Raw genomic sequence first — 24,048 nt, forward strand, 5'->3', positions numbered from 1 at the left:
GAGAAGCCTGATAGTACCCACCTTCTAAAGCAGTAGCGAGGATTCACCGAGAGCCTGTCACCTGGCACAAGGCCTGGCTAGTTGTGAGCGCTGACTGAATGTTAGCAGTGCTTGTTACTTGGGGGCTCAGTGAGGCCGGGTCTAAAATGAAGACTAGGGATAACTTCGTTAACCCCTACTCCACCATAGGCCCTCAAGAGGGGAATCTAGAAGGGCTGGTTGGCTTGGCACTGATGAGCTCCCTCTCCTTCTTTGCTCTCCTTACCCTTCTCTCTCTCTAGGGGACACTACACAGAAAATGAGAGCTGCTCACTATCCTACCCCAGCCGAATTGGACGCGTATGCTAAGAAGGTCGCAAACAACCCACTGACTATAAAAATCTTCCCCAACAGTGTGAAGGTTCCCCAGCGGAAACACGTTCGTCGTACTGTGAACGGCCTCGACACATCAGCCCAGCGCTACAGCCCCTACCCGACTCAGGCAGCCACCAAGGCAGGCCTGCTTGCCATTGTCAAAGTGCCAGCCAAAAGCATACTCAAGGACTTTGACGGCACCCGAGCCCGATTGCTCCCTGAGGCCATCATGAACCCCCCAGTGGCGCCCTATGCTACTGTGGCACCCAGCACTTTAGCCCACCCCCAGGCCCAGGCTCTGGCCCGCCAGCAGGCCCTGCAGCATGCACAGACCCTGGCCCATGCCCCTCCCCAGACGCTGCAGCACCCTCAGGGTATCCCGCCACCCCAGGCGCTGTCCCACCCTCAGAGCCTCCAGCAGCCTCAGGGCCTGGGCCACCCTCAGCCCATGGCCCAAACCCAGGGCTTGGTCCACCCTCAGGCCCTGTCTCACCAGGGTCTCCAGCACCCCCCCAATCCCTTGCTGCATGGAGGCCGGAAGATGCCAGACTCAGATGCCCCCCCGAATGTGACCGTGTCTACCTCAACTATCCCCCTTTCAATGGCGGCCACCCTGCAGCACAGCCAGCCCCCGGACCTGAGCAGCATCGTGCACCAGATCAACCAGTTTTGCCAGACGAGGGCAGGCATCAGCACTACCTCAGTGTGTGAGGGCCAGATCGCCAACCCCAGCCCCATTAGTCGCAGTCTGCTCATCAATGCAAGCACCCGGGTGTCGACCCACAGCGTGCCCACGCCAATGCCTTCATGTGTGGTCAATCCCATGGAGCACACCCACGCGGCCACAGCCGCGTTGCCTGCCGCAGGCCCTGTCAACCTGCCCACGGGCATTTCTCGAGCCCCTGCTGGCTACCCTAGCGACCTCAAGCCAGTCGCCTGGAACCAGCACCAGCTGGCCCACCTACAGCAGATGTGCAGTGAGGCCGGTGGGACGCCGGCCCCTGGCCTGACAGGCAAGCACGCAGCAGGACGCGAGTTGGCAGGGCCTGGCTTTGTGGGCAAGGCCCCTGCCTACCCGCAGGAACTCTGCCTGGCACAGTCCTTCCATCTGAAGCCACCCCTGGAGAAGCCAACCCCATCCCCACCTGTCAACGGCCTGGCGGCCCCACTGGCCTACCCCAATGGTCACTACTTCCAACCCCTGTGGAACAACATTCTGCCCACTCCCAATAGCGACAGCTCGGGGTCTCAGGACCTCGCCATGCCGTTCCACGGTGGGCAGCCCACGGGTGCACCCCTTGACTGTGGGACGGCTGCTGGGGCCCACTACCGAGCAGGGGCCGGGGGCGGTCCAGTGGCAACCCAGAACAGCTTGATGCAAACAGTGGATTACCTAAGCGGGGATTTCCAGCAGGCCTGCTTTCGAGAACAGAGCCTGGCTATGCTGAGCAAGGCCCACCGAGCCCCTGGCAACCGAGCCCCTGATCCCGCAGATAGTCGAAATCTTCATATTCAGCACCCTGGGTATAGATAGGTAGCCCCGGTGCCCTCCACAAGCTACACGTCATACATCACCCTCCTAGGTTTAGACTTACTTTTGAGTAATTGGATAGTTTCAGAGTTTCGCTGCTCCAATGTGATCATTCTTAGAGGTCTAAGAAAGGGAATTTGGTGGGATCTATTTGAGGACAGCGGGGGATCCCCTGGTGCCCTCACCGTCCCCTCCACCATCCCCAGCAACTTCTGGGTTTATGTTAGGACCTAATCCCAACTCCAAGCTTTTGTCTCTACTGCCTATCAGTCCCTCCACCTTGACCATTTCCCCCCAGCCACCTCCTGCCTTTTCTTGCATCTCTGCCCGTTTTCCTTAGGACTGAGGTGTGGGGTAAGGAAGGGCCCTAGGTGAGGTGGCCGTAGGTACCCAGCCCCTTAAGCTAGGACTTTCCCTGTCTGCCTCTGTCTCTTTGGGACTAAGAACCCAGACTTCCCAAGTGCTCTGGAAGTTAATTCCTTCTTCACCCAAAGATCTCAAAACTGACCCAATCTTCACCTCCTCCCACCCCTCTCCATTCCTCAGGGCTTTGTTTAAATCTGGATTCCAGAGTCACTGCATTTGCCCTTGCTACATTCAAGGGCACCCTGTAGGCACTTGGCCATAGCCTTGAGACCTGGGGGAAAAATGCGTCTTTGTGTTGGTATCTTAGTTCCTGACACCCCTTTCCAGCCCTAGAGAAAGGTAGTAACTGTCCAGCACACCCAAGATCCCTTTCTCACTGTTTCTCTCCCAACTCACCTGCTGCTCCCATCCCCCACACCCCTCCAAAAACACAAGCAAAACAAAATAGGATCTTGAGGAATTAGGTAGGTAAAGAAAGGATGATCACATTGGAGTTCGGAATTAAAAACACCAAAAAAAAAAAAAAAAAAAAGTTAAAATGCATTTGGTTCTCTACACTGGCTAAGAATATTGCTCTACACTGTAAGTTTTAAATGTCCTGTTTCTGTATGAATGTAGTGTGGGTTTGAGTAGCGTTGTGTGAGCGGCCCCACAGGTACATTCACCCTCTAGTCACCTCCTTTTGCAGCCCCTCAGTATAATGAAGAAAGAAAGAAAAAAAAAAAAAAACACAAAGCCTTAAGCTCTTTGAATTCTTCCTTTACCAAATGAGCATGGTTCTAACAGCTGGAGGCGGACCTACATTGGAAGCAGCCCCTCCTGCCCGCGCCCATCTGTCACGTGCCCATCCTCCACCCCACGCTCAACGTGTTTCATTCCCAAGTGGCAATTAGTTGGCTAGAAATTTAAAACTTTTCTGTAACTTTAAATTTAGATCATGTTTTGTAATTTTTTGCACCCTTCTGTTAAAGTTGGGCTCTGCCTTTTTTTTTTTTTTTTTTTAAACCAGATAAGCCCTTACCTTTCCTCTTGTCTCTGGGGAATGTGAGCTGATGTTCTTATTTAAGATTTGGGGTTTTGTTTACTATACTATCCACTGTTCTTTAGCCAGAAATTCTCTAGTGATCTGAAGCAATGTGACTGAAGACCAGTTTTTAAATTATGTGTTGGCAAGATGCCTTATATTTAAAAAGAGAAAAAAAAAAGAAAAAGAAAAAAAAATGCCTGATTGTGTTATGCCAAATGATAGCAACATGAAGTCCTAATTTATTTTCCTGCCGTCTGTGAACACTGGTACCTCCCTGTCCCTGAGCCCTCAGGAGCACCTGCAGCTTCTGGCGCAGCGCCTTCTCCCAAGGCTTCACCGCCACCGTCTCACCCAGGGTCCCTTCCGGTTCTCACTTTCTCTGAGAGAACCCCACCGTCCCCCCTTATCCCTTGCTTGATCTCCAAACCAGATATTTTTGCTGTGAGTTTTTCCAATGCCTCTCCCCAAAAGGTGAGCTGCTATCTTAGGAAATGGGACCGGACACCAACTTGGGGGCTTTAAATCGAACCTCAAACCCTCAAATCTCTTCCTGTGTAGGGGTGCAAATCTCTGAAGCTCTCACTCCCACCCCTAGTCTGCATGGAAAAATGTACTGTGGCCCCTCTTCCCCCCCACCCCCCACTGCCCTTGCCTTTGGTGTGAGATGTTTCCTAGTTCACCCTGAGCCTCTCTCCCCCCTCTGCCAGCCAACCCCCAACCAGCAATAAGGGTCCAAGCCAGGGCCTCCTATCCACACTCCCTGCCTCCATCCCACGCTGCCCCTAGGGAATACCCCAGATTCCCTACACTGTCCACATACTGTAGCATTCATTCTCCATCTCCCTCATCTGCTCACCTGTGGTGGTTTATGGGTGTGATGGGGTTTTTAAGATTATTATAAACCAGTAAAAAGAAAAAACTCACCAGAACTTGTCCTATTCGTTGAATGCTGTGAATGTTTGAGGTGACTTTTCTTGTAATGATTTCTGACGTGCCTGCTCTCCACGAGAGAAGCGGGTCCTCAGTTGTAGGACGCGAGCCCTTCTAGTGTTGGGCCCACTCGGAAGCCTCCCAGTCTGTGATGCCAGACCAGGTGCTGCGGTGATTGGGCAGCCGGCACGTGATAGGGCCTCCCCTAGGCGGGGCGCTCGGGGCGTGTTGGGACCCGTGGGAAAGTGTGGTTTACCGCCCCGCTCTACAGGCTCCATGTGCTGCCACTTTCAGTCCACGGACCGTTGAAAAACCAGGATCTGCTTTGCTGATGAGCCAGCCGAAGACTAAAACGCCCCTCCCTCCCCTTCTCCCACCTCCACCACTTTGGGATTTCTGAGGGCCTTTGACAGCTGGAGGTAATAGGTGCCGCAATCTGTGACCTGAAAAGCGGCCCCTCCGAGTACTGATGGAATCGAAAGTACAGTTCCCTTCGGAGCACGCCCTTCTCTGTAAGGTGCCCCTGCCTCCTTTACTCCTCACGCCATCCTTGTGAAAGAAAGCCTTCTACCTGGGTCCCCTACCCGCAGTCGGCCCAAGGTCCTGCAGCTAAGTAGACAGGTGAACCCAGCTCTGCCTGGCCTCTTTGGGCAGATGCGCGGGGAGACCAGCACCTCAGGTTTTGCCTAGTTCCACATAGCGATTCTGACCGTCTGCAACAGCACTGGAATGAGGTCTAGGCCTGGGTGTGGGGGCAACTCTGGGAGGCACCATCCGGCTTTCCCAGTCAGTGCGCCCCTGGAGCGGTGCAGTGACACGGTCCTGCCGGCAGAGGGAGCCCAAGCTTGACCGAGGATGTCCGGCTTCTCTTGGGAGACAGATGCCGGCCGGGTCGCCTATTACCTGCCGCAGGAGCTGAAGAGAAGGCATTTGCTGGAGCCCCTGGTAGCCGGTGGTTTTCCCTGCGGGCTTCCAGGCATCGCTGTGCCAAAGGTGGCTTATCTGGAGAAGGGGCCATCTTTCCCAGCCGGCAGCCAGGGCCCCATCTCCCCCCTAGATCAGTGAATTTGACCTTTTGAAGGCTAATAAGCTGGTAGTTCCCCAGGCTGAATGTCAAGGGTCTTTCCACCTCAACCTGTGTGTGGGAGGGTGGAAAAGGCAAACACTACCACCCTTGAACCTTCTCCTTAGTAGGTAATAGTTGCCATACATCGGGCCTCTTCACAGGGCCAGGCAATAAGAGTAAGGGACTTTATGCTGATTAATCGTAAAGTTTACAAGTCTAGGTAAACAGGATTACTTTCATTTTACCAATGAGAGTAACGGTGCCCCATGTAACTAAGCAACTTGGCAAAAAGCAAGCACAGCAAGGATCCAAACCCAACTCTGCTGCCATTATTGAAGGGAGCTGTATTACTAGGGATTGCTAGAGCTTAAAACCGAATCCAGGCCCTGTCCCAAACCAGCTGAAAGACACTGAGAAATCAGTTCACTCCTCTATTCCTATTTCATCAGTCAAATGTGGATAATCACAGGCACTCACTGACGGCTGTATGAAAAATAAATGAACATGGATGAGAAAATCCAAATACCCTTCAAAAGGCCCTCGGCTCAGCCTAGTCCCTGGGTATGGGCTGGGCTTTGGAGTTGGATTAACATTCTGTCAAGCACGTTTTGCGCTGGGAACAAGCATCGTCTCAGTAAATCTTCACCACAGCCGACTGAGCCGTCCTTTTAGTATGGCGATAGAAGCGATTTCGTTTGCCTGTTGTATTAAACGAATAATGTACATTCGTGCTTAGGAGTGTCTGCTACACGACAGCTATGATCATTAGACCAAGAAAGACTTGCCTGGGGGCAGAAGCAGTAAGTAGTCTTTGGTGGGGTATGGATCAAGGACTCCAGGCTCGTAAAATGCACCTCCCCCATTTAACCACCAGATGGCAGCGGCAGGCAACTGTCTTCCGCACAAAGCCTAGTGCAGTTCCCCTGTCGTCCGCCAGAGGGCGATCCAGCAGCGCAGAGCGGCAAGCAGCACGGCGACCTTGGCCCCGCGCCTTCCCTGTTGGGCCCAGCCTTAGGCGGCCCTAACCATCCCAGATAAGTCAGGCTGGAACCAAGTTAATAAATACAATTCAGGATTTATTAAAAACCAGGGCTCCCCTGCCGTGCCCTCCTGGCACTAAGTAAATAAATAACCAGAGGGGGCACAGCTGGGGAAAGGGGAAGAGAAATCAGATCTCAAGACAGATTCTTTGAACTACCCCTCACATCCCCACTCCCACCCCCCACTATGGCTCTTGGGACATAGCACCAGCAGGCGCCTCAGTCCTGGGTAGAGTGTGGCCGGCACCAAGGCATGTCTTCCCTGCCCAGGAGAGGAGACAGGCCCTGGGATCACTTTTTCCAAGCCCTTGATGACCCCAAGACCTGCTCCCCCCAGGGGCCAGGGCTGAAGCACCAATAGGAGGCACCTGAGGGTGGTAAGGAAGAGGAGAGGGGGAACAGAACCTGGGCAGCAGAAGCAGCTGAAAGGGGGTCCGGCCCCTTCTCCAGGTTCAGCCAGTTCCTGGCTGAGGTCATGCTCCACCCCCTTTCTCCTGGAGCCCTGCCTGCACTCAGCTGAGGATCTTTCGGGGCAATTCAACAGAGGCACGGATGAAGACCGCATCATCCCGCACGTAGTTTCGCTTGCGGATATCCTGGTGGGAGATGAACTTGGGGTAACCAAAGCCCAGAGAACTCTCATCCAGGGAGCCCCGCCAAGTGCCCGGTTTTTGGAAATTCTTCCAGTTTGGGTCAGGGTGAAAGGTCTCAGTGACATGCTGTGGCTTAGCCAGCCCGGGGTCGCTCTGATCCAGCAGGGAGAAGGTGACGCGGCGGGCAAACGGCCACTCCAGGAGATTGTCAAAGGCACCCGGCAGCACGCGAATGTAGAGCGAGAGGTGCGTGCCCTCACCGCTGCCATTGCCATTGAGGAACGCAGACACCTGCAACTTGTAGCCATACTTGTGTGTGTAGAAGGCCGGGCTGAAGCACTCCAGGTTGGGCTTAGCCTTGGCCTCCTGAAGCCGCCGTCCATAGCTGCCGATCTTCCAGATGAGCACGCCGTCACTGCCCACCGACAGCTCCTCCAGCTCTCGCCGCAGCTCCTGCAGCTCCTGCCGCTGCCGGCTCACCAGGGCGCACATCATGGCCAGGTGCGGCTTCACGCTCTCCTCCACATGCCGGGCCATCGCCAGCTTGGGGCACTGTTGGCAAAGCCCCGGGCCATGGGGGAAGGGAGAACAGTTATCAGTAGGGACATGCCCAGGGGAGACAGGGGACACAGGGGAGCGGCGATGGGGCTGCAGGCACCCAGCTCTGACCGGGGACGGTAGAGGACACTCGGGAGGCCGCTGCCGGCCAGCAGAAGGAAGGACCGAAGGCTTCAGAGCAGCAAGGCAGGGACCAGAGAGGGCCTGGTCTACATCTGAGGCTTCAAGGACTAAGAAGGGGACAGACAGGGAAGAGGAGGGGCATCTCACCCTGTGTTTGCAGCCGGAGTCTTTGAACGGACACAGCACCAGGGCGGTGCTACAGCTCTCCTTCAGGTGGCCCGGCAGGTCCTCCCGAGCCACCGTGCCCACGCCACACTGGTTGGGGCAGGGCACGGGCAACCTCGGGCACTGGTACTGGTGGCTCTACGGCCACAGGGGCAGAGAGACAGCGGTCAACAGGCTGACCCCCACCCCCACCCCGCCACCTGCCCCACAGCCCGCGGCTCAGGGAGGGCCTCACCTGGATGGTGTCAAAGACGAACTCCTTGGCGCAGTAGGTGCAAGGCTGGGTACGCTTGGGGCACTCAGAGGAGGCATGCTGGGCCAGCAGGCGCCGCATCATGCGGGCACCACACTTGTTCTCGCAGTACACGCTCTCTTGGGGGCATACGCCCTCGTGGCTCTAGAAACGCCAGAGAGGCCGACTGAAGGGATCCCTGGGCCACCAGGCGACCCACTCACCCTGCGCCCTCCACCGGGCCCCACCCACCTCAAAGGCCTCCCCGCTGAAGTCGCAGCCACAAAACTCGCACTTGAGGCGCCGCTTGGGGCAGTCGTGCTGCAAGTGTGCAGGCAGGTCCCGGCGGCTCAGCTTGGTGGGGCAGCGATTGGGGCAGGGGATTACATTGAAGCTGCAGGTGTTCAGGTGGCTCTGTGGGGGAGCGAGACGGTCAGTGCCTGCCAAGAAAGGGGGAGCCCCCTCCCTCCCACCGGAGACTCACCTGTAGGTGGCGCAGCGGCCCACTCCAGCGGCAGCCCTCCTCACTGTGGATGCAGCGGATAGGCAGCCCCAACACCTGCACCTCCAGCTCCGGGTCTGGGTAGATCTGGGTAGACGGGGAGGAACCCGGCAGGGTCAGAGCCTGCTACAGTCCCCAGTTTCCACCCCCACCACCCCCAGACGGGCCAGCTCTACCTAAGAGTCGGTAACAGCCTCTCTTGAGCTATAGTCCCCTCTGTGCCGAGGGATGGAAGGCAGAGCAGGTGGTGTCTGCTCCAAAGCTGGATACCAGGGTCCCCAACATGCCTGCACGGGACACTCCCTCCTTCTGGAACAGCAGCCAATCAGCCTGCTCAGTTCCGGGCAGCCTCCGCATCCTCTGCTTCCTTCCTCTTGGTAGAGGGGTCTTGGCCCTCAGCCAGGGGCCTGGCTTGCCACCCAAAGGGGAGGGGAGCACTGCTTGCGAGCACAGAGCCGCTCTGTGCACCCCCTGGCACCCCCACAGGCTGGGCATTGTGCCTGCCCTCCAGGGCAAACACTGGCCTCATTTGCAAACTGGCCTGGTGGGAGGGAAGGGGCCACCTTTGTGGGGGCACAGGATTCCACAGGACCGGGTTGACACTGGCCCTGAGCCAACTGGCTGCCGGCAGCTCCAACCTCCACCAAGGGCAAAAGCCTGTAACTGGGGCCTCTGCCTGGCACTGTGGACTCACCTTGGCATAATCCAAAGGAAGTTGGTCCTCAGGGCATTTGAAGACTCCTTCACTGTGAAGGGGGAGGGGACAGAGTCAGGCTCCAGCTATGGGAAAGGAGAACCCAGGTCCCACCCCTCAACCAGGGCAGCCTCCCTCTCACTAGACCTGTCCTCAGCCAGAGGCCTGCAGGTACCCACTTGCCTAGCACCCCAGAAGATCCTAGCTCTTGTCCTGGGGAGAGGGTTGTGGGCCCAGTGGAGACAGACAGCTGCCTCAGACAGCATTTGGCCAACAGGTGGCAGCTGGTACCCCTCCCCCCTGGAGGGCAGCTGGACTGGGAGAGGGACAGGACACCTGCCCTCCACCCTGTTAAGTTTTCAGCGGCAGGGGGTGAGTGCTGAGATGAAGTGCCAGGGCTGCCCGGCCCCCAGCAGGGATCTCGTCCCAGAACCCAGGGCAAAGGTCAGCTTGGGGCCACTTTACCCCATCCCTTCCCTCCTCCCGTGAGGGTGTGCCTCCTAAAGCAAGGAGGAGGAGAGGCTCACTCTAAGGCACTGTTCACACTGCCATCCAGTCCTGACCACCTGCTTCTGCGAAGGGGCTGCGTGTTCCCATTTTGCAGATGAAAGAACCGAGACGGGGGGAGCAGCGGCTGGACGTCAGTCTGACTCCCCGCCTCACACAGGTTCTACTACCCCACAGACACCGAGGAGAGGCTGGCGCGACAAAAACCGCCCAAGCAAGCACAGCCAAGACTATGGTCACCGCAGGGCACGCGCTGAAAGCTTTCCGACCCTGCACCAACGAATCCACTGACACGCCTTCTTCTACCAACATGCCCTTGCTGACCCCAGCCAGGACCAGTCACACACACCTGGCATGGCCTGAGCAGAGCGAGGGCTCACCCAGTAGGGCTGAAGGCCCTCAGGCACGGCATTCCTGGCAGGTCTGAGTCAGGTAGGTGGGAGGCAGAGATCAAGGCAGAAGCGGAAGCCACATGGCAGCCCTGTCCACGACAGAACTTTGTAGGACCTGGGCAGTCCGTGCCCCGGCTGCCCAAAGGATTTCTAGCACCCGTCTCCCCTGACCCCCACTACCACCACCGGCCACGCCGCCAATACCAAGAACAATACGTGTCCAGGCACCGAAGAGGTGTGCCCGTGCCCACAGGGCAACCAGCCTTCCTGGACCGACCTGAGTAATAGCCCCGGCAGGAATGGGGAAAGAGGGGGGTGGGCCATGGGGGAGGGGTCTGCTGGGCTGCTCCAGGAATGTGCTGATTTAGTGGTTTTGGAGACAGGGAGGGGACTAAGGCAAGTCCCCAGGCTTCAGGCAGAAGATTAGTCGGAGCAGCTTGGGGCCCCGCCAGGACAAAGGTTCTGCGGGGGCTATGGACACCCTTGCTTGTAGGATAAGGGGTGGTGGTGAGGGACAGAGCCTGCTCAACCACTTCTTTCCTTCGGGGGCCTCAGCAGCATCGCTCAAGCTCTAGGGGAGGAGGCAGTGGAGGGGGGGGGGGAGAGGTGGGGAAAGCAGGGGCCAAGACTGCTCCAGGCGGTGCAGTGGAGGCCCAGGCCCAGGGGAGAAAACAGGATGGGGGGAGGGGGCTGTGAGAGAGGAAGAGGGGATTTCCGGGAGGGGGAGGGGCAGAAGCTGGGGAGAGGGACAGAGGAGGTGGAGGGAAACGGCCTGACAGCCCCCTCCCAGGCAGTCGGGGTGGGTCAGCTGGGAGTGGGGGCAGGGGCTCAGCTGGCCTCATCTGGAAACCAGAGGGCCGGGGTAGGGCGCCGCTGAAGACAATGGGACTGTGTGTCTGTAGGGGAGTATGTGTGTACACTGAAGGGAGGAGGGAGGACAGAGGAGGGTGAGGGAAAAGGAGGAGGGGGCAGCACAGCAGCTCTTGCAGGAGCATATGTGAGGGCAGGAGCCGGCCCGGGCTGCGGGGAACTGAAAACAAAGGGCCTGCTGAGATTTCCGCCAGCTAGGGGCTGCGGAGGGCTGAGAGACGGAGGGGAGCAGCACTGAAGGCAGGAGCCCCAGAAGCGCTCCCTGCCTGCGCCCCTAGAACCCCTCAGCGAACAGCCTCCAGACAGGCGGCAGTGGCTGACCTAGCTTTTCCCTGGGGAAAAGGGAGCACGACCTCTTCTTGGGGCACGACCTCCCCAGGAATGAGGGCTCCCTCGTCTTGCCTCCCCACACCTGACAGTGAGCATTTCCCAGCAAAGGCGTTCGATTCAGGACACCGCGGGGTGCCCAGAACTCAGCAAACGCCCCACGGGCCAAGGGGCCACCTGGTTCAGTAACACTCAGGGTGCGACCCCCTCCCTAACGACTTATAGACGCTTCGCGGTATTGAAGATCCCCAGGGGCAAGGAGGGACACCCAAGGGGTTCCACTGCTTCAGGGGCGATCTGTACCGTCACAGTCCTCCCACTGTTGTGGGACCAAAAGCAGCCCGGGCTTAAAACCCAGTTAAGCCTTTAAGTAACTGTGTGATCGTGGGCAAGCCGCAGCCTTTTTTGAATCTCTCGTTTCATCATCTGTGAAATGGGAGAACAATAGCTGCCGTTCTCGAATTGTTAGAATCAGAAGAGGTTAGATGGGCGGAAACTCCGGAGGCTTAAGGTACTGCCCGGGACAGAGGGTTTTGTCCTCCTCTTCCCGTAAGGATTCAAAGTTCAAGGATGAGGCCGCTCCGGCTTTCAGGTGAGGGGGAGGGCCGGCCACGGGTCAGGAAGGGCGTCTTCTCCCACCTCCACCCCGCAGGCTGGCACGGAATTCTTCCGAACGGGCGCGGGCGCCAGTGGGCCCCGGGCCCCTTCGGATTAGTGCGTGGGGTCCTCCCTCGGGGTCTGACGTCACCGCCACCCCGTGACGTCACGGTGGGCGCCCCTGAGGTCACGGAGCCGCGGCGCAGACAAAGGCCCGGCATGTCTCCGGCCCGGGCCCCTCCCCATGCGTCGTCCCCCCTCGCCGTCGCCACCGGCCGCTCCCCGCTCCCCCCGGCCCGCACCTGAGGAACTCCTGCAGGCAGGTGTCGCAGAAGCGGTGGCCGCAGGTAGAAACCTGCACAGGCTCGCGCATGGGCTTCCCGCACAGCGGGCACAGCAGCCGCCGCTTGGGCTTCTCCAGGAACTTGTAGTCGAAGCCGGGCATGGCGGGCGGGCGGGCGGCAGGCACGGGCGAGCGGGGCCGGGCACGCGGCGGCCCCACAGCCCGCGCCTCGCTCCGGCCGCGCTCCCGGCTCCGGGCGGCGCCGACTGGCGGCCGCGGCCTGCGCCCAGCCCCCGAGCCCATGAGCCCGCCCGCCGGAAGAGGGGGTGGAGCCGCGTCCGCGCGGTCCTAGCGCCGGACACTCGCGCTCCCACCCACCTCGCGGGCTCGCGGCTTGCGGGGTGGGCGGCTGACCAGCCTCGCGCCCTCCAACCGCGTACGGGCTCCTCTCTCCCCTTCGGAAGGGAGATCGCGGCTCCGCTTCTCCCCAGGGGTGGGAGGCCCTGGAAACTGGATGGGGCGGAGGGCCCCGGCGGCCGGACTGGGCCGCGCCACAATGGTTCCTTCTCCCGAGTGTATAGCTCGGTCTCGGGGGCCACGTGTCGCCTAGGGGCCCGGGACTCCAGCTTGCAGGTGCTAGGCAGCCGAAGCTTGGCAACCAGATCTGGGGAGCTCGGCTGGCGCGGGGAAGCCGTGCTGGGCGCTAGGCCAGAGGAACCTCGGCCCCAGCCTCAGGCTGCGCCTACATTCCTTCCCAGGCCGGACCGCGGCCCTGCCCAGCCCTGGGGTGTCGCCACCCCCAACCCTGAAGAGACCACATTCTAGGCAGGCAGCTGATGTTTTTATTGGCGCTATTTCCCAGTCATCTGGAAAACTGGTCTGGCCCAGCCAGCAACCCTTTCTCCCAACCTGCTTTGGGGGAAAGGCTGGGGTGTGGGGTGAGAGGCAACCTTCAGCAAGGATTAGCTCCGCAGTAGACACTTTGGTACCCTTGGCAGATGCATTTCCAGTCGACAGGGGAGGAAAGAGCTCAGAAGTTGTGCTAATCCGTGCCTCAGGTTACCGAGTGGGGGGGGGGGGGGGGTAGGTGGCAAGACTCCCTGCAGGGCAGGCAAAGAAGAAGCTAGGCTGCCAGAATGGCCAGTCCAGGCAGGACTGGGCTTGCCCTGCTCCAAAGTAGAGCTGCTCTCGCAGGGGGCACCAGCGATTTATTTTCTAACTGGGCTGGGGGAAAGGGCATGATCTGGATGGAGCCACAGCCACCTCCAGCTTTTTTCTGCCGAGAGTCGGGAGACCACCCTGCTTCCCAAACTTAGGTCTGGTTGTCTGGTTTCCAGATCTAGCCAGCCTGGTCCCTGGGGACACCAACTTAAGAGAAGAGGGGTGGGGAGAGAAAAGAGAGTTGTTGGGGGAACAGGGTGGGTTGAGGTTTTCATATCCAGGGCCAAAGGAGAGTGGGCGCCTCACTAGTTCTTCTACCGGGTTAGTGACCAGCCAGGGGCTGGTGGGGACAGTCTTGCTGCAGGCATCCGCACATTTCAAGAACGTTCAGAGGAGAAGCAACAGCAGGGTGGTCCAGGTCCAGAGGTGTATCTAGGTGCCTCAGGGTGGGATTGGCTCATCCGTAACCGCTGGAAGGTATGGACACTTGCAGTGACCCAGAGGGCAGTGCCTCAGCAAGGGATACCCACCTCCGCTCCCACTCCCACACATGGCCCTGGACTCTGGACCCTGACAGGCCAGAAACAGAGGTTCAAACTAAACTGGACTGGGGGTAGGAGGAGAAAGAAGGCCTTTGGGCCCTGGGAAGCACCGAGCAGCCCTTCAACAAGGCCCAAGACGCAGACGCCCTTGCCCTCCCCAGGTAGGAAGCTGTTTTCCCCAGCAACTTCTGCTTTCATTTATCTGGGGGCTTTTAGTGATTTGGGCTGTGACCACTGGGGATGGGCGCAGGAGCCGGGCCCAGCTGGATTCACCCTGGTGTAGATGAAGTGGGAAAAGTTAGAACTCACGGCGAACGGCCAGCAGAGTGTTTCCATGGCAACAGGACACAGAAGTCACTGTGTAAGGGTGCGTCTCATCCAGCTGCACTGGCCGAGGGAGTCCAGCATCCTCATCCCTTCTTCCCAGTCGACCTCGGGCCCCTTTGCCCCAAGAGTACACTTCGCCTTCTGCCAAACAGAATCCCAAGCAGGGAAGCAGGAGGAGGACACGGCTCAGCGAGCAGCTCTCCTCCCGGATTGCTTCACGGGCCCCATCACGATGTTCAGCAACCCTGAACGTGATAACCACGGGCTGCCCACACCCTACCCGCCCCCACAGTGCCCACTAATCACCTGCCCCAATGGCTACAGTGAAGGCATCCCCACAGGCCACCATCGCCGTCTTGATGTTCTGCAGGCCTCGGACTTGACAAGGTGCCCGGCTGACCCGGCGGGCATTGGTGCCCAACTGCCCATGCTGATTGCTGCCAAAAGTGTAGCAGTCACCAGAGGCTGTAGGGGAGGAAAAAGGGAAGGAAGGAAAGGGATGCCTCAAGTGAGATTCCAAGGAGGCCAGGAGAGTCCACCCGTGGCCTCCCGTGCCCAGGTCCTACTCACCAGTGACGGCAGCTGAATGAGCAGTGCCCAGGTCCACGCTCAGCAGGGGCTCCTGGTCCAGGGGTGCGGAACCTAGTGGTGCGAAGCTCAGGGCCTCCTCTACCTGCTGGTCGGGGGCAGGCTCCTCCCCCAGGGAGCAGTGGTCCAGGCCCAGTTTGTTGAACCTGAAGGTACAGGCAAAACCCAAGTGCAGCTGACACTTCGTATAGTCTCTCCTGCTCCCAGCAATCTGGGCAAGAGCCGGTCACCAGGGCACAGATCCCACCCTGGGTTGAACCCAGCAGCACTCTCAGCGCCCCCTAGTTCTGCCCCTTGGTTGGTGGCAACGACATGTCATGTTGCCTTAGCAGCCAGGGAGGGGAAGGGGACAGGCTAGTCATCCCGGTGTACCTATTTACCTGTTACTCCCACAAGCCAGGGCTCGGCCAGGCACGGTGAGGATCATGGAGGAGTCAATGCCACATACAACCCGCTGGGCTTCCTGTCCTGGGGGTATGGATACCTGCTGGGGACAGCTGTGGGACTCCCTGGTGCCCAGTCCTAGCCGGCCTACAATAAGAAACCAGGATGGGGCTTGTTTGAGTTTTAGGGTCGGTGATGCCAGGATGAGGAGTCACAGAGAAGAGGTAACAGCGTGAGTGAAGGCTGTGCCCTCAGCCTGAAATGCCCATCCTTGGCCCCTCTGTGGTCAAAATCCTACTCCTCCTCAAGACCCCGTTCAGATGCCACCTCTGTCTCCTCCAGGAAACTCCCATGCCATTCCTTGGGTTCTCACATCTCTGGACCTTGGGAGGAGCCCTCACGCTGTCTGTCCTTTTTTTTTAACGTTTATTTATTTTTGAGACAGAGCATGAATGGGGGAGGGACAGGGAGAGAGGGAGACACAGAATCGGAAACAGGCTCCAGGCTCCAAGCCATCAGCCCAGAGCCCGACGCGGGGCTCGAACTCACGGAACGTGAGATCGTGACCTGAGCTGAAGTCGGACGCTTAACCGACTGAGCCACCCAGGCGCCCCTGTCTGTCCTTTGTCATAGGGAGATGTCATCCCTTCCATTAGAATGAGTCTGCCAGGAGGACAGAAACCCCATGTAGGTCTTCTCTAGTTTCAAAGCCCAGCGGGACGTTTGACCCAGAGAGGGCCACCAGAAGTATTGACTGATGAAAGAAATCTCCCCCGTTACAACATAAGCCCCTGAAGGAAGTGACTCTTATTCAACTTGTCTCTGCACCCAGCCCAGGGGGCTCACAGATGTGCAGTAAAGTTTCATAAGTCAATAAATGAGTGGAATTGAAGAGAAAAGACGGAGAACGAGTCATGGGGTAGAAGGTGGGTATGAAGGGAACAAATCATGGCCAGGGTACTGTGAGATGCAGCCAAGAGGCTAGAATGGGGTGGAAAGCTTACCACCATCTCCGCGGCCCCACGCAAATAGTTCTCGCTCTGTGGACAGGGCCAGCACGTGAGAGGCCCCACAGGCCACCTGCACCATCTCATAGCCCAGCAGCGCCTCCACAATGGTGGGCTAGGGAGGGAGGGGAAGTGAGAGAGACTGGGCAAGGGGCCTAGACTAGCTGCCTGGCCTCAGCATCCCATGTAAGGATGAAGTTGGAAGCGGCGAATTCTCACAAGACACGGCTGTCTCTTTAACTGCCCTCCCACCCCCACTGCAACCACTGGGGAAGGCCGGCCTTTCGGTACTTCCCCTGGTACTGCCTGGGACAGGTGCAGCCTGGGAGCTAGAGGGACCTAGCTGCTGGGGATCCCCTGCCCCCAACCTGGGTGTCAGCTCTCAAATGTGGGCTCCATGCCATCTCCCCACTTCCTCTTCTCCAAGGTATGTGCAACACCCACCTGGCTGATGTCATTGAGGCTGCCATGGCCTAGGCACCCGTTACTGCCGCTGCCAAAGGTCATGATGATACCTCGGTCTGGAGAGTGGGGGGTGGTGAGGAACGAGAAGGGAGAGAGAGGTTGGGCTGGTTTTCCAGATAAGCCAGTCCATGGGTTGGAGGAGCAAGAAAAAGCTGGAAGAATGGGACAGGAGGTAGAAAAGGATAAGCAGAGGTGTCTCTTCTCAGATGTGTGAGTTGGGACAGTGACAGTCTCTGAGCTTTATTTACTTTTTTTTTTTTTTTGAAGTTTATTTATTTTTGAGAGAAAGAGAGTGCGAGCTGGGGAGGGGCAGAGAGACAGGGAGAGAGACTCCCAAGCAGGCTCTGTGCTCTGAGCGCAGCAGCAAGGTCTGTTGCCCTGATGCAAGGCTCCATCTCCCCAGTTGTAAGATCAAGACCTGAGCCCAGATCAACAGCCGGGCGCTTAACCAACTGAGCCACAGAGGCGCCCCTCTCCTCTTTGAGCTTTTAAGATCTGAGCTTTCCAGATCCCTCTCCCTCTCTCTCTCTCTCTCTCTCTGTCTCTCTCTCTCTCTGAGCCTCCCTCAAATGAGTACAGTATACTGTAACTACTCGGCCAGGCCCTTGTGAGGGTAAAGGGGAGTGCGTGAGTAAAGAACCTGGTGCCAGACAAAGAGCAGAGAGCAGTATTAATTGAGTGTGCAGATTGCAAATGACAAAGCAATGAGGGAAGGTGCTCTGGGGGTGCCTTCCCATAGTCCCCTGAAGGACTCACCGGTCAGGCAGGCTGTGAAGAGGTCCCCGCAGGCCACATGTTTGATAGTCACGCCCGACTGGCCCTCCAGGAAACGGGAGACGAACTGGGGCTGCGGCTGCTCCACGGCCCCGGGCAGGAGCGCGCCCCCTCCGGCGCCTAGGGGCGGGGCCTGTCGGAGGCCAGGAGGGCGTGGGCGGCGCCCCGGCCGCCCCTGCTTGGCCCCTGCTTGCCTGGGCCCCCCTTGCCGTCCAGGGCCACCCCAGCCTGCTCACCTCCCAGAGGATAAGGCGCCCCGAGCGCGTGACGCCCGCCTTCTGCGTGCGCCCAGCTGCCACCTGGACCACCTCTGTGTTGAGCATCGGCAGCCGCAGCGGGGCGCTGAGCCCACCGCCCCACGCGTAGACCGCCGACAGCGGTGGCGGAATGGCCGGCCGTGCGGGTCCCCGGGGTATACCTGCGGGGACAGTGCATCAGGCCTATTAAACTAGTGGGAATGGCTTGGTGGCCGTGGGCACCGGCTGGGGGGCTCCGACTTACCCCTGCAGCGGGCGCCTGTGGTCCTGCTCCCTGTGCTGCCGGGGGCCATGGGTGGCCCTGGGACCAGGGACTTCTCTGCCCTGTGGGTCGGGGGTGGGGGTGGGGGTTCAAGACCTGGCCCATTCCTGGCACTCCCACACGCAGGAATGGAGGACTTGCCCCGAGCTCCCTCTGCCCCAGGCTCATTGTGCTCCTATTGGGTGCTCCCCTGGGCCCAGAGTCCCCCTCCCTCCCTGCACAGGCCTCCTCATGCGGATGCTCCCCAGGTCGGTGTGGAGGTTGAGGAGGGCGCGGATGCAGAGTGGCTGTGCCATGATGTGGCTGAGCGGTGGCCGCTGTGAGGGCTCCAGGCTGAGCAGACTGAGGACGAGCTGGCGCAGCTCAGGGCTGTACCGGTCAGAGATAGGTGCAAAGGTGCCACTCATGATCTTCAGCACCAGCGCTGGCAGGTTCTGTGAAAGCATCAAGTGTGAGGTTGGCCACAGCCGGAGTCATGCTCTTGGGTGGCAGCGCCTCCCTGCCCCAGGTCTAATGGGGTGGTCATTGCCCTGCACTCAGAGCGTTCAGTCTGAAGAGGGGACTCCCAGTGATACAGTTGCTGAACCCTGCTCTCAAGAACTCCTGGTAGGGGAGCTTAGCTTCAGTTATGTCCTCAGGAACCCTAGGTTGTTGGGAGAACTCAAGCCTTGCCCTTAGGAGGGTCCCTAATCTGATGGGAAGAGCTCTGCTTTCAGGAGTCCTCAGTTTAGTGGAAAGGCCCAAGCCCTCCCTCAGGAACCCAGAGCCAGAGGGAAGTCACAGCCCTGCCCTGGGCTGACCTACTGGTCTGATGAGGGAAACATAACTCAGCCAAAAGAGAAGAAATAAGAGGTGGCTGGAGCCGAGGACTTCCTGAGGAGGGACAGAGATGTCCTAGTTGTCCCCATGGGGGTGCTAACTCACCGCAGCTTCAAAAGCCCTCTTGAGACTGGCCAGTTCATAGAGGACACAGCCCAGGGCCCAGATGTCACTCTTCTGGTTGTAAGGCTTGCCCTCACACAGTTCAGGGGAGATGTAGCACGGAGTACCCACCACCTGCAGGGCGGAAGAGGATATTATTATAGCCTGAGGGTGGGGGAGGGAAGGCTCTGTTCAAGGCCCACTGGGAGACAGCTTCTTCCCAAAGCAGGCCCAAGTGCTTCTTCCTGCAGCCAGCCAGGGCCTAAGGGGCCAAGGTCTTATGGTGGAGAGAGAGTTGGGACACAGAGTGGGCCTTGGCCATCAAAACCTCCAGCACCCTTGAGTTCCCCTCCATGCCCAGGCACCGTGTAGGCCTTGCTCTTGCTGCTAAGGATCTTGGAGATGCCGAAGTCCCCGATCTTGACAACCATGCGGTGTTTGTCAAGAAGGATGTTTTGAGTCTTAAGGTCCCGGTGCAGGATGAGATGGGTGTGCACGTGATGGAGCGCGAGCAGGATCTGCACAAAGAAGTGCAGGATGGTCTCCTCCTCCAGCAGGGAGTTACAGCGTTTTTGGATGAACTCAGCCAGGGTGCCACCTGCAGCCACAAGGAACCACTTCAGATCCAGGTCTCCCCATACCTGGGACTCTCCTTTTATGAAACTAAGCCCAGAAAGGGCAAGGGCCTGCTAGCCTCACACAACTGGGATGAGAACTCTATACCTCTGACCCTCCATCAAACTCATTCTGAGGAGGGAAGCCGGCTGATCTGTGTCTGCCTGTCCCAGAGGTGAGAGGCCCTTGGAGCCAGGACAATGCAAGAAGGCTGGCCCACCTGGTGCGTATTCCATGGCAATCATGAGGGCCTTGTCCTCCAGGAAGTTCTCATAGTACTCAATGACGTTGGGGTGATTGAGTAGCTTGAGGACCTGGCACTCATTTTGGGCTGCCTGCCGCTCTTCCTTGGTCATCTGCTCCACTGGGATCTGCTTGATGATCACCAGCTTCTGGTCAGCCTTGCGCAGGCACAGGTGCACAATCCTGGGGACACAGAGTACAGGGGTGGGTACCAGCCGAGCCTCCAGCCACACATCAGGCAGGGCAGACCTGGTCACTGGATAGTACTTAAGAGAGGGGAAAGGAAACCCAGACTAAGAGATCATCTAACTAAATGCACAGAACACTGAGTTTAGGAACAGGGAGAATTGACCACAAACTCTGTGTGAGACCTTAGGCAAGTCATTCAACTTATTTGAGATTCAGTTTCACCAAAGACACAGTGAAGTTAGTCTTGATCTCCCTACGTTCCCACACACCCTGGAGTTAACTGCCTGGGTTCAAATCCTGGCTCCTCCTCTTACTACTTATCTACTCTTGCATTATATGATGTTATCATCTGAAAAACAGAATCAACTTCCCTGGGTTGCTGAGAAAATGCATGTAAGGCACTTAGCACAGCGTTTGGCACATCAAAAATGCTCAATGAGTAGAAGCCATTTACACTATTATTTTCTTCCAACTCTGGTTAGTATCCATAAAAAGCAGGATTCTTGTTCTCCTTCGCAACCATATCCCCAGAGCATAGCCCAATATTTAGCACACAGGAACTCAATAAGTATCTGCTGAATGAATGGATGATATGAATGAATGATCATCTAAGTATCAAATTTATATTTGATATATCTCTCCTCTGAGCCCCAGACTAACAAATCCAACTACCCGCCTTGCATCTCTACCTAAATGGCTTGCATGCATCCTTAATTTTAACAAAAAAATCAAAATAGAACTTTTGATTCCTGCCCCCAAAACCTTTCCTTTCTCAGTCTCTTCCATCTCAGTAAATGACACCACCACAAAGTCAGACACCCTGAAAATCATGCCAAAATCTTTCCTCCATTTCAAACAAACACATCAACAAATCCTGTTTCTACCTCCAAAATACTGTGAACTCATCCATTTCTCTCTCTGATTTCTGCTACAACCCTTGGCCAAGTCATTATTTCCTGCCTAAAATACTGCACGAGTCTTTAAAATGGTACCTTCACTTTTGTCATCCTCAAATCTAAGTTCCATACAGCAGCCCGAGTGACATTTTAAAAATGCAAATTAGGGGCGCCTGGGTGGCGCAGTCGGTTAAGCGTCCGACTTCAGCCAGGTCACGATCTCGCGGTCCGTGAGTTCGAGCCCCGCGTCGGGCTCTGGGCTGATGGCTCAGAGCCTGGAGCCTGTTTCCGATTCTGTGTCTCCCTCTCTCTCTGCCCCTCCCCTGTTCATGCTCTGTCTCTCTCTGTCCCAAAAATAAATAAATGTTGAAAAAAAATTAAAAAAAAAATAAAAATAAAAATGCAAATCACATCAAGACCATTCTGCTTAAACCTCTTCCCTTTACACTTCAAATAAATTCAACCCCTTTATCTCCGCCCATAAGGCCATAATCTGGTCCCTGACCTCTGTGACAATCCCATTTTATACCATTCTTTCCCTTGCCCACTACATTCCAACTTCAGTCTTTTTCTCGGTTCCTTGAATACTCTGAATTCTTTCTCACATGAGGTCCTTCCCATAGACGGTTTCCTCTGTTTGAAAAGCTCTGCCTTCACCTTCGAATTACTGGTCTTCATTCCTTAAGTCTTGGCTTTAAACCTCATCTCTCAGGGAAAATTTCCTTGACCATCCCAAATAAGTACTCCCTGGTGTATACTATGCTCGCAGCTTGTTAGTAACTGCTTTAATATCTTGTTTATTGTATTATTTCCCTACAGTCTGTAGGCTTCGAGAGAGAAAAGGCCACGCCTATTTTGGTCTTGACAGTATACTTGGCGCCAAGAGCCAGACCGGTAGAGTTGGCGCTCAGTATTCGTAGAATGAATGAATCAGGCATCAAAGAACAGAACTCTGCGGGGACGCACAGGCTTGTTGGGGGCGTGACCTCCTTAGAGGCGGAGTCTCCCAGCAGGGACTGAGACCGGAAGTCTGGGCGGGGCTTTCCAAGTGCGCGCTCACGCCTCGGGGCGGGGCTAACCAGGCAGAGAATTCGCGGACTTACTTTCCCTCTCCCCGACCAGTTTCCTTCCCCAGATCCCTGGCTCACCCGAAAGCACCTCTCCCCACCACTCGGATCCGCTCGTACTTCTCCATCTCATTTCTTAGTCACATTTCCGGAACCCCTACACCCAGACGCGGCGCGTGCGCGGACCCGCCCACCCTAGGGCCACGCCCCCTACGTTGCAAGATAATTGGGGGCGGAGCAAGTGAGATTGGAGTTGGTTCAGCCTTGTATCTGTTTTGTGCTGTTTAATGGGTCTTACCAGCCCCCACCCACAGTTACTTTTTCAGGGTCCGAGGAATGGAGTGTTATGCCGTTTCTTGGCGCGGTTAGCGGTACGGTACCAGCCACTTCCCACACACATCTCGGCATCCGGTCCTCAAAAAGCTTCCTTAGAGCGGAGGGGTGCCCTGCACAACCGTGTGAGGGTGGAAAGCCAGGACCGACCTCTCAGCGCAGCACCTCTTTGCCCATTAGTGACGCTATTTCGAAAGGGGAGAGCAGATTCTCATTGGCACGCAAATGATGAACTACCAAAACTGTACCGAGAGCGTCAGCACTCTCGGTCTGTGGGGCAGGGAGCAAGGTTAGCTGAGTTTCGTGTTTGCCTAGGGAGGGACCGGGGAAACCCCGAGCTGTGCAAATTGATTCACCTAGGGTGGAGGAGACACGGTCTCCAGGCCGTCCGGACTTGTGAGCACCGCGCTCGTCAGCACTTCCAACTCCCCCCTGCACACACACAACTTTGCCTCAGGTAATCTGCCTTCAACGCTCAACTATAGGGAGAATCTCCTTGAGAGGGGGATGAAAGGGAAGTGGACCACTATCTGAAAACATCAGAGAGAGGAGGAAAGGGAGCTGTTTGGCCGATGTGGGTTCAAAGCTTCTGCCTAAACGTAGGGGGCTGGTCAGTACGACTGTCTCGAACAGGAGTGAGTTTAATTCCTGTTGTCTCCCTGTGCCGCCTCCTCTGTGTGAGCTCCATAAAAGCTCAAAGAGCGAGAGGATGATTATTAGCTAAGGGATAGCGTCCCTATTTCTGAGTGAATGAGGAATGTGAAGAAAGGAGTGTTTATGTTCTGTCCAGCCCCACCCCTCAAAAGGGTACCCAAACCTACCCAAGTGGAAGGACCACTTGAGGGTCCCCACGAGGGGCCCTCGGTCGCTGCCTCAGGCTGCTCTTGGCTGATAAACAAAGCTGCCCTGTGACTAAAGGGGAGCACAGAGGGGAAAAGCCGCTCAACCCGGGACACTCGTGCTCTCACCTAGAAACCAATCGGGCCGTGGTTGACCCAGGAGCCCCACAGGGGTTAATATGTAACCATGGAGCTATCAGGGGAGGCAGAGCAAACACCCAAACCTCTTGGTCCCCTAAGGCTTCTAGCTTTCCCTCCCTCTCGCAGCAGCTTTTCCCGAGCTCCCTCCTCCCCTCCAGCTACACCCTTCCACTCCCTTAGCGCCACCCCCAGCCCCAGGTTCTCAGCAGTTCTGGCGTTAGCTCTTCGTTCCACTGGAGGCGGGAGGGGATCCCGCCCCAAGGTGGGGATAGGCTGACACCTAGTGACCGCGAGCTGCAACTGCCTCGGGCCGCTGGCCTGAAGAGTAAGGGTCACCCCAGCAGCCCCGGCAAATCCGCGGTCTTTCCTCGTCCCAGTCTCCAAGGAGCCAGGAGAAGAGAGCTGGGACTGTCTGAGGGAGGATTGTGACAGCCGCACGGCCCCGGGAGCCCAAAAGCGAGCTGGGAAGAGGGGTGGTGATAGATTAGTCGACCCTTTCCAGGCACGGAGTTGATGCGGGGCGCCATACACGCAGAAAAACTGGCCTGAAGAAGCTAGAGATCCAGTGGAAGAACAGGGTATGGGCGGAGATCATTGTCGAAGTGAGGCTCGGATCCATCTGCAGGACCAGGGCTTAAAGGACCCGGGTGTGTGACGGGCCCCGCCCCGCTCTGCCAAGATTGGAGTTGAGGGAGGAGAGAGTGTTCTCTCAGTGCCCGCCCAGGAGGGGGAGCCGGTAGCCCCGGGGAAAGTAGGGACGCGGGTTAATGAGGCCAAGCGAGCGAGGCGGGGCTCCATCGGCAGTCGGGAGGCGCCAGAGAGGGGTGCCGCGGGGGTGGCGGCGCCCCCAGTAGAGCTCCTTTTCGCCCGAAGTCCGCGG

The 24,048-nt window shown here is 57.4% G+C and overlaps 3 protein-coding genes and 1 long non-coding RNA gene across 11 annotated transcripts in view; 2 read left to right on the plus strand and 2 right to left on the minus strand.

The window, feature by feature from the left end:
• Positions 1-4,201, plus strand: part of FAM222B (family with sequence similarity 222 member B) — a 76,780-nt gene extending 72,579 nt beyond the window's left edge. For 2 of the 3 annotated variants that reach the window (XM_025917127.2, XM_086686491.1), the window contains exon 3: positions 282-4,201. In XM_025917127.2, the coding sequence (XP_025772912.1) occupies positions 282-1,888 (1,607 nt within the window). In that variant the 3' untranslated portion in view covers positions 1,889-4,201. The remainder of the gene's footprint in view (positions 1-281) is intronic. The other variant, XM_086686493.1, reaches the window with a different exon arrangement.
• A 2,128-nt stretch (positions 4,202-6,329) lies between these two features.
• Positions 6,330-12,446, minus strand: TRAF4 (TNF receptor associated factor 4). Its single transcript, XM_086686494.1, has 7 exons — positions 12,177-12,446; positions 9,182-9,233; positions 8,470-8,574; positions 8,238-8,399; positions 7,989-8,150; positions 7,736-7,891; positions 6,330-7,459 (listed from the first exon to the last, which is right to left on the minus strand). The coding sequence occupies exons 1-7, from the start codon at positions 12,317-12,319 to the stop codon at positions 6,827-6,829; spliced, it is 1,413 nt and encodes a 470-aa protein (XP_086542620.1). The 5' UTR covers positions 12,320-12,446; the 3' UTR covers positions 6,330-6,826.
• A 535-nt stretch (positions 12,447-12,981) lies between these two features.
• NEK8 (NIMA related kinase 8) lies at positions 12,982-22,070 on the minus strand. Of its 6 annotated transcripts, none has more exons than XM_086686488.1 (15): positions 21,937-22,070; positions 19,681-19,886; positions 19,211-19,443; positions 18,849-18,980; positions 18,150-18,358; positions 17,907-17,986; positions 17,642-17,823; positions 17,388-17,538; positions 16,611-16,687; positions 16,164-16,281; positions 15,156-15,306; positions 14,758-14,921; positions 14,494-14,652; positions 14,163-14,328; positions 12,982-13,240 (listed from the first exon to the last, which is right to left on the minus strand). In XM_086686488.1, the coding sequence occupies exons 1-15, from the start codon at positions 21,981-21,983 to the stop codon at positions 13,120-13,122; spliced, it is 2,196 nt and encodes a 731-aa protein (XP_086542614.1). In that variant the 5' UTR covers positions 21,984-22,070; the 3' UTR covers positions 12,982-13,119. The 6 variants fall into 6 exon arrangements, with proteins under 6 accessions (XP_086542614.1, XP_086542612.1, XP_086542613.1 ...); XM_086686486.1 differs by having other exon boundaries at positions 16,611-16,735; XM_086686487.1 differs by having other exon boundaries at positions 15,156-15,243; positions 16,611-16,783.
• LOC147574170 (uncharacterized) lies at positions 13,784-22,841 on the plus strand. Its single transcript, XR_015243966.1, has 3 exons — positions 13,784-14,021; positions 21,608-21,682; positions 21,911-22,841. It is a non-coding gene; the product is annotated as an uncharacterized LOC147574170 (long non-coding RNA).
• The last annotated feature ends 1,207 nt before the right edge of the window (positions 22,842-24,048 follow it).

The sequence above is a fragment of the Puma concolor genome, chromosome E1, assembly GCF_028749965.1.
Source record: "Puma concolor isolate L17-30 chromosome E1, mPumCon1.1.hap2, whole genome shotgun sequence".
Taxonomy (NCBI): domain Eukaryota; kingdom Metazoa; phylum Chordata; class Mammalia; order Carnivora; family Felidae; genus Puma; species Puma concolor.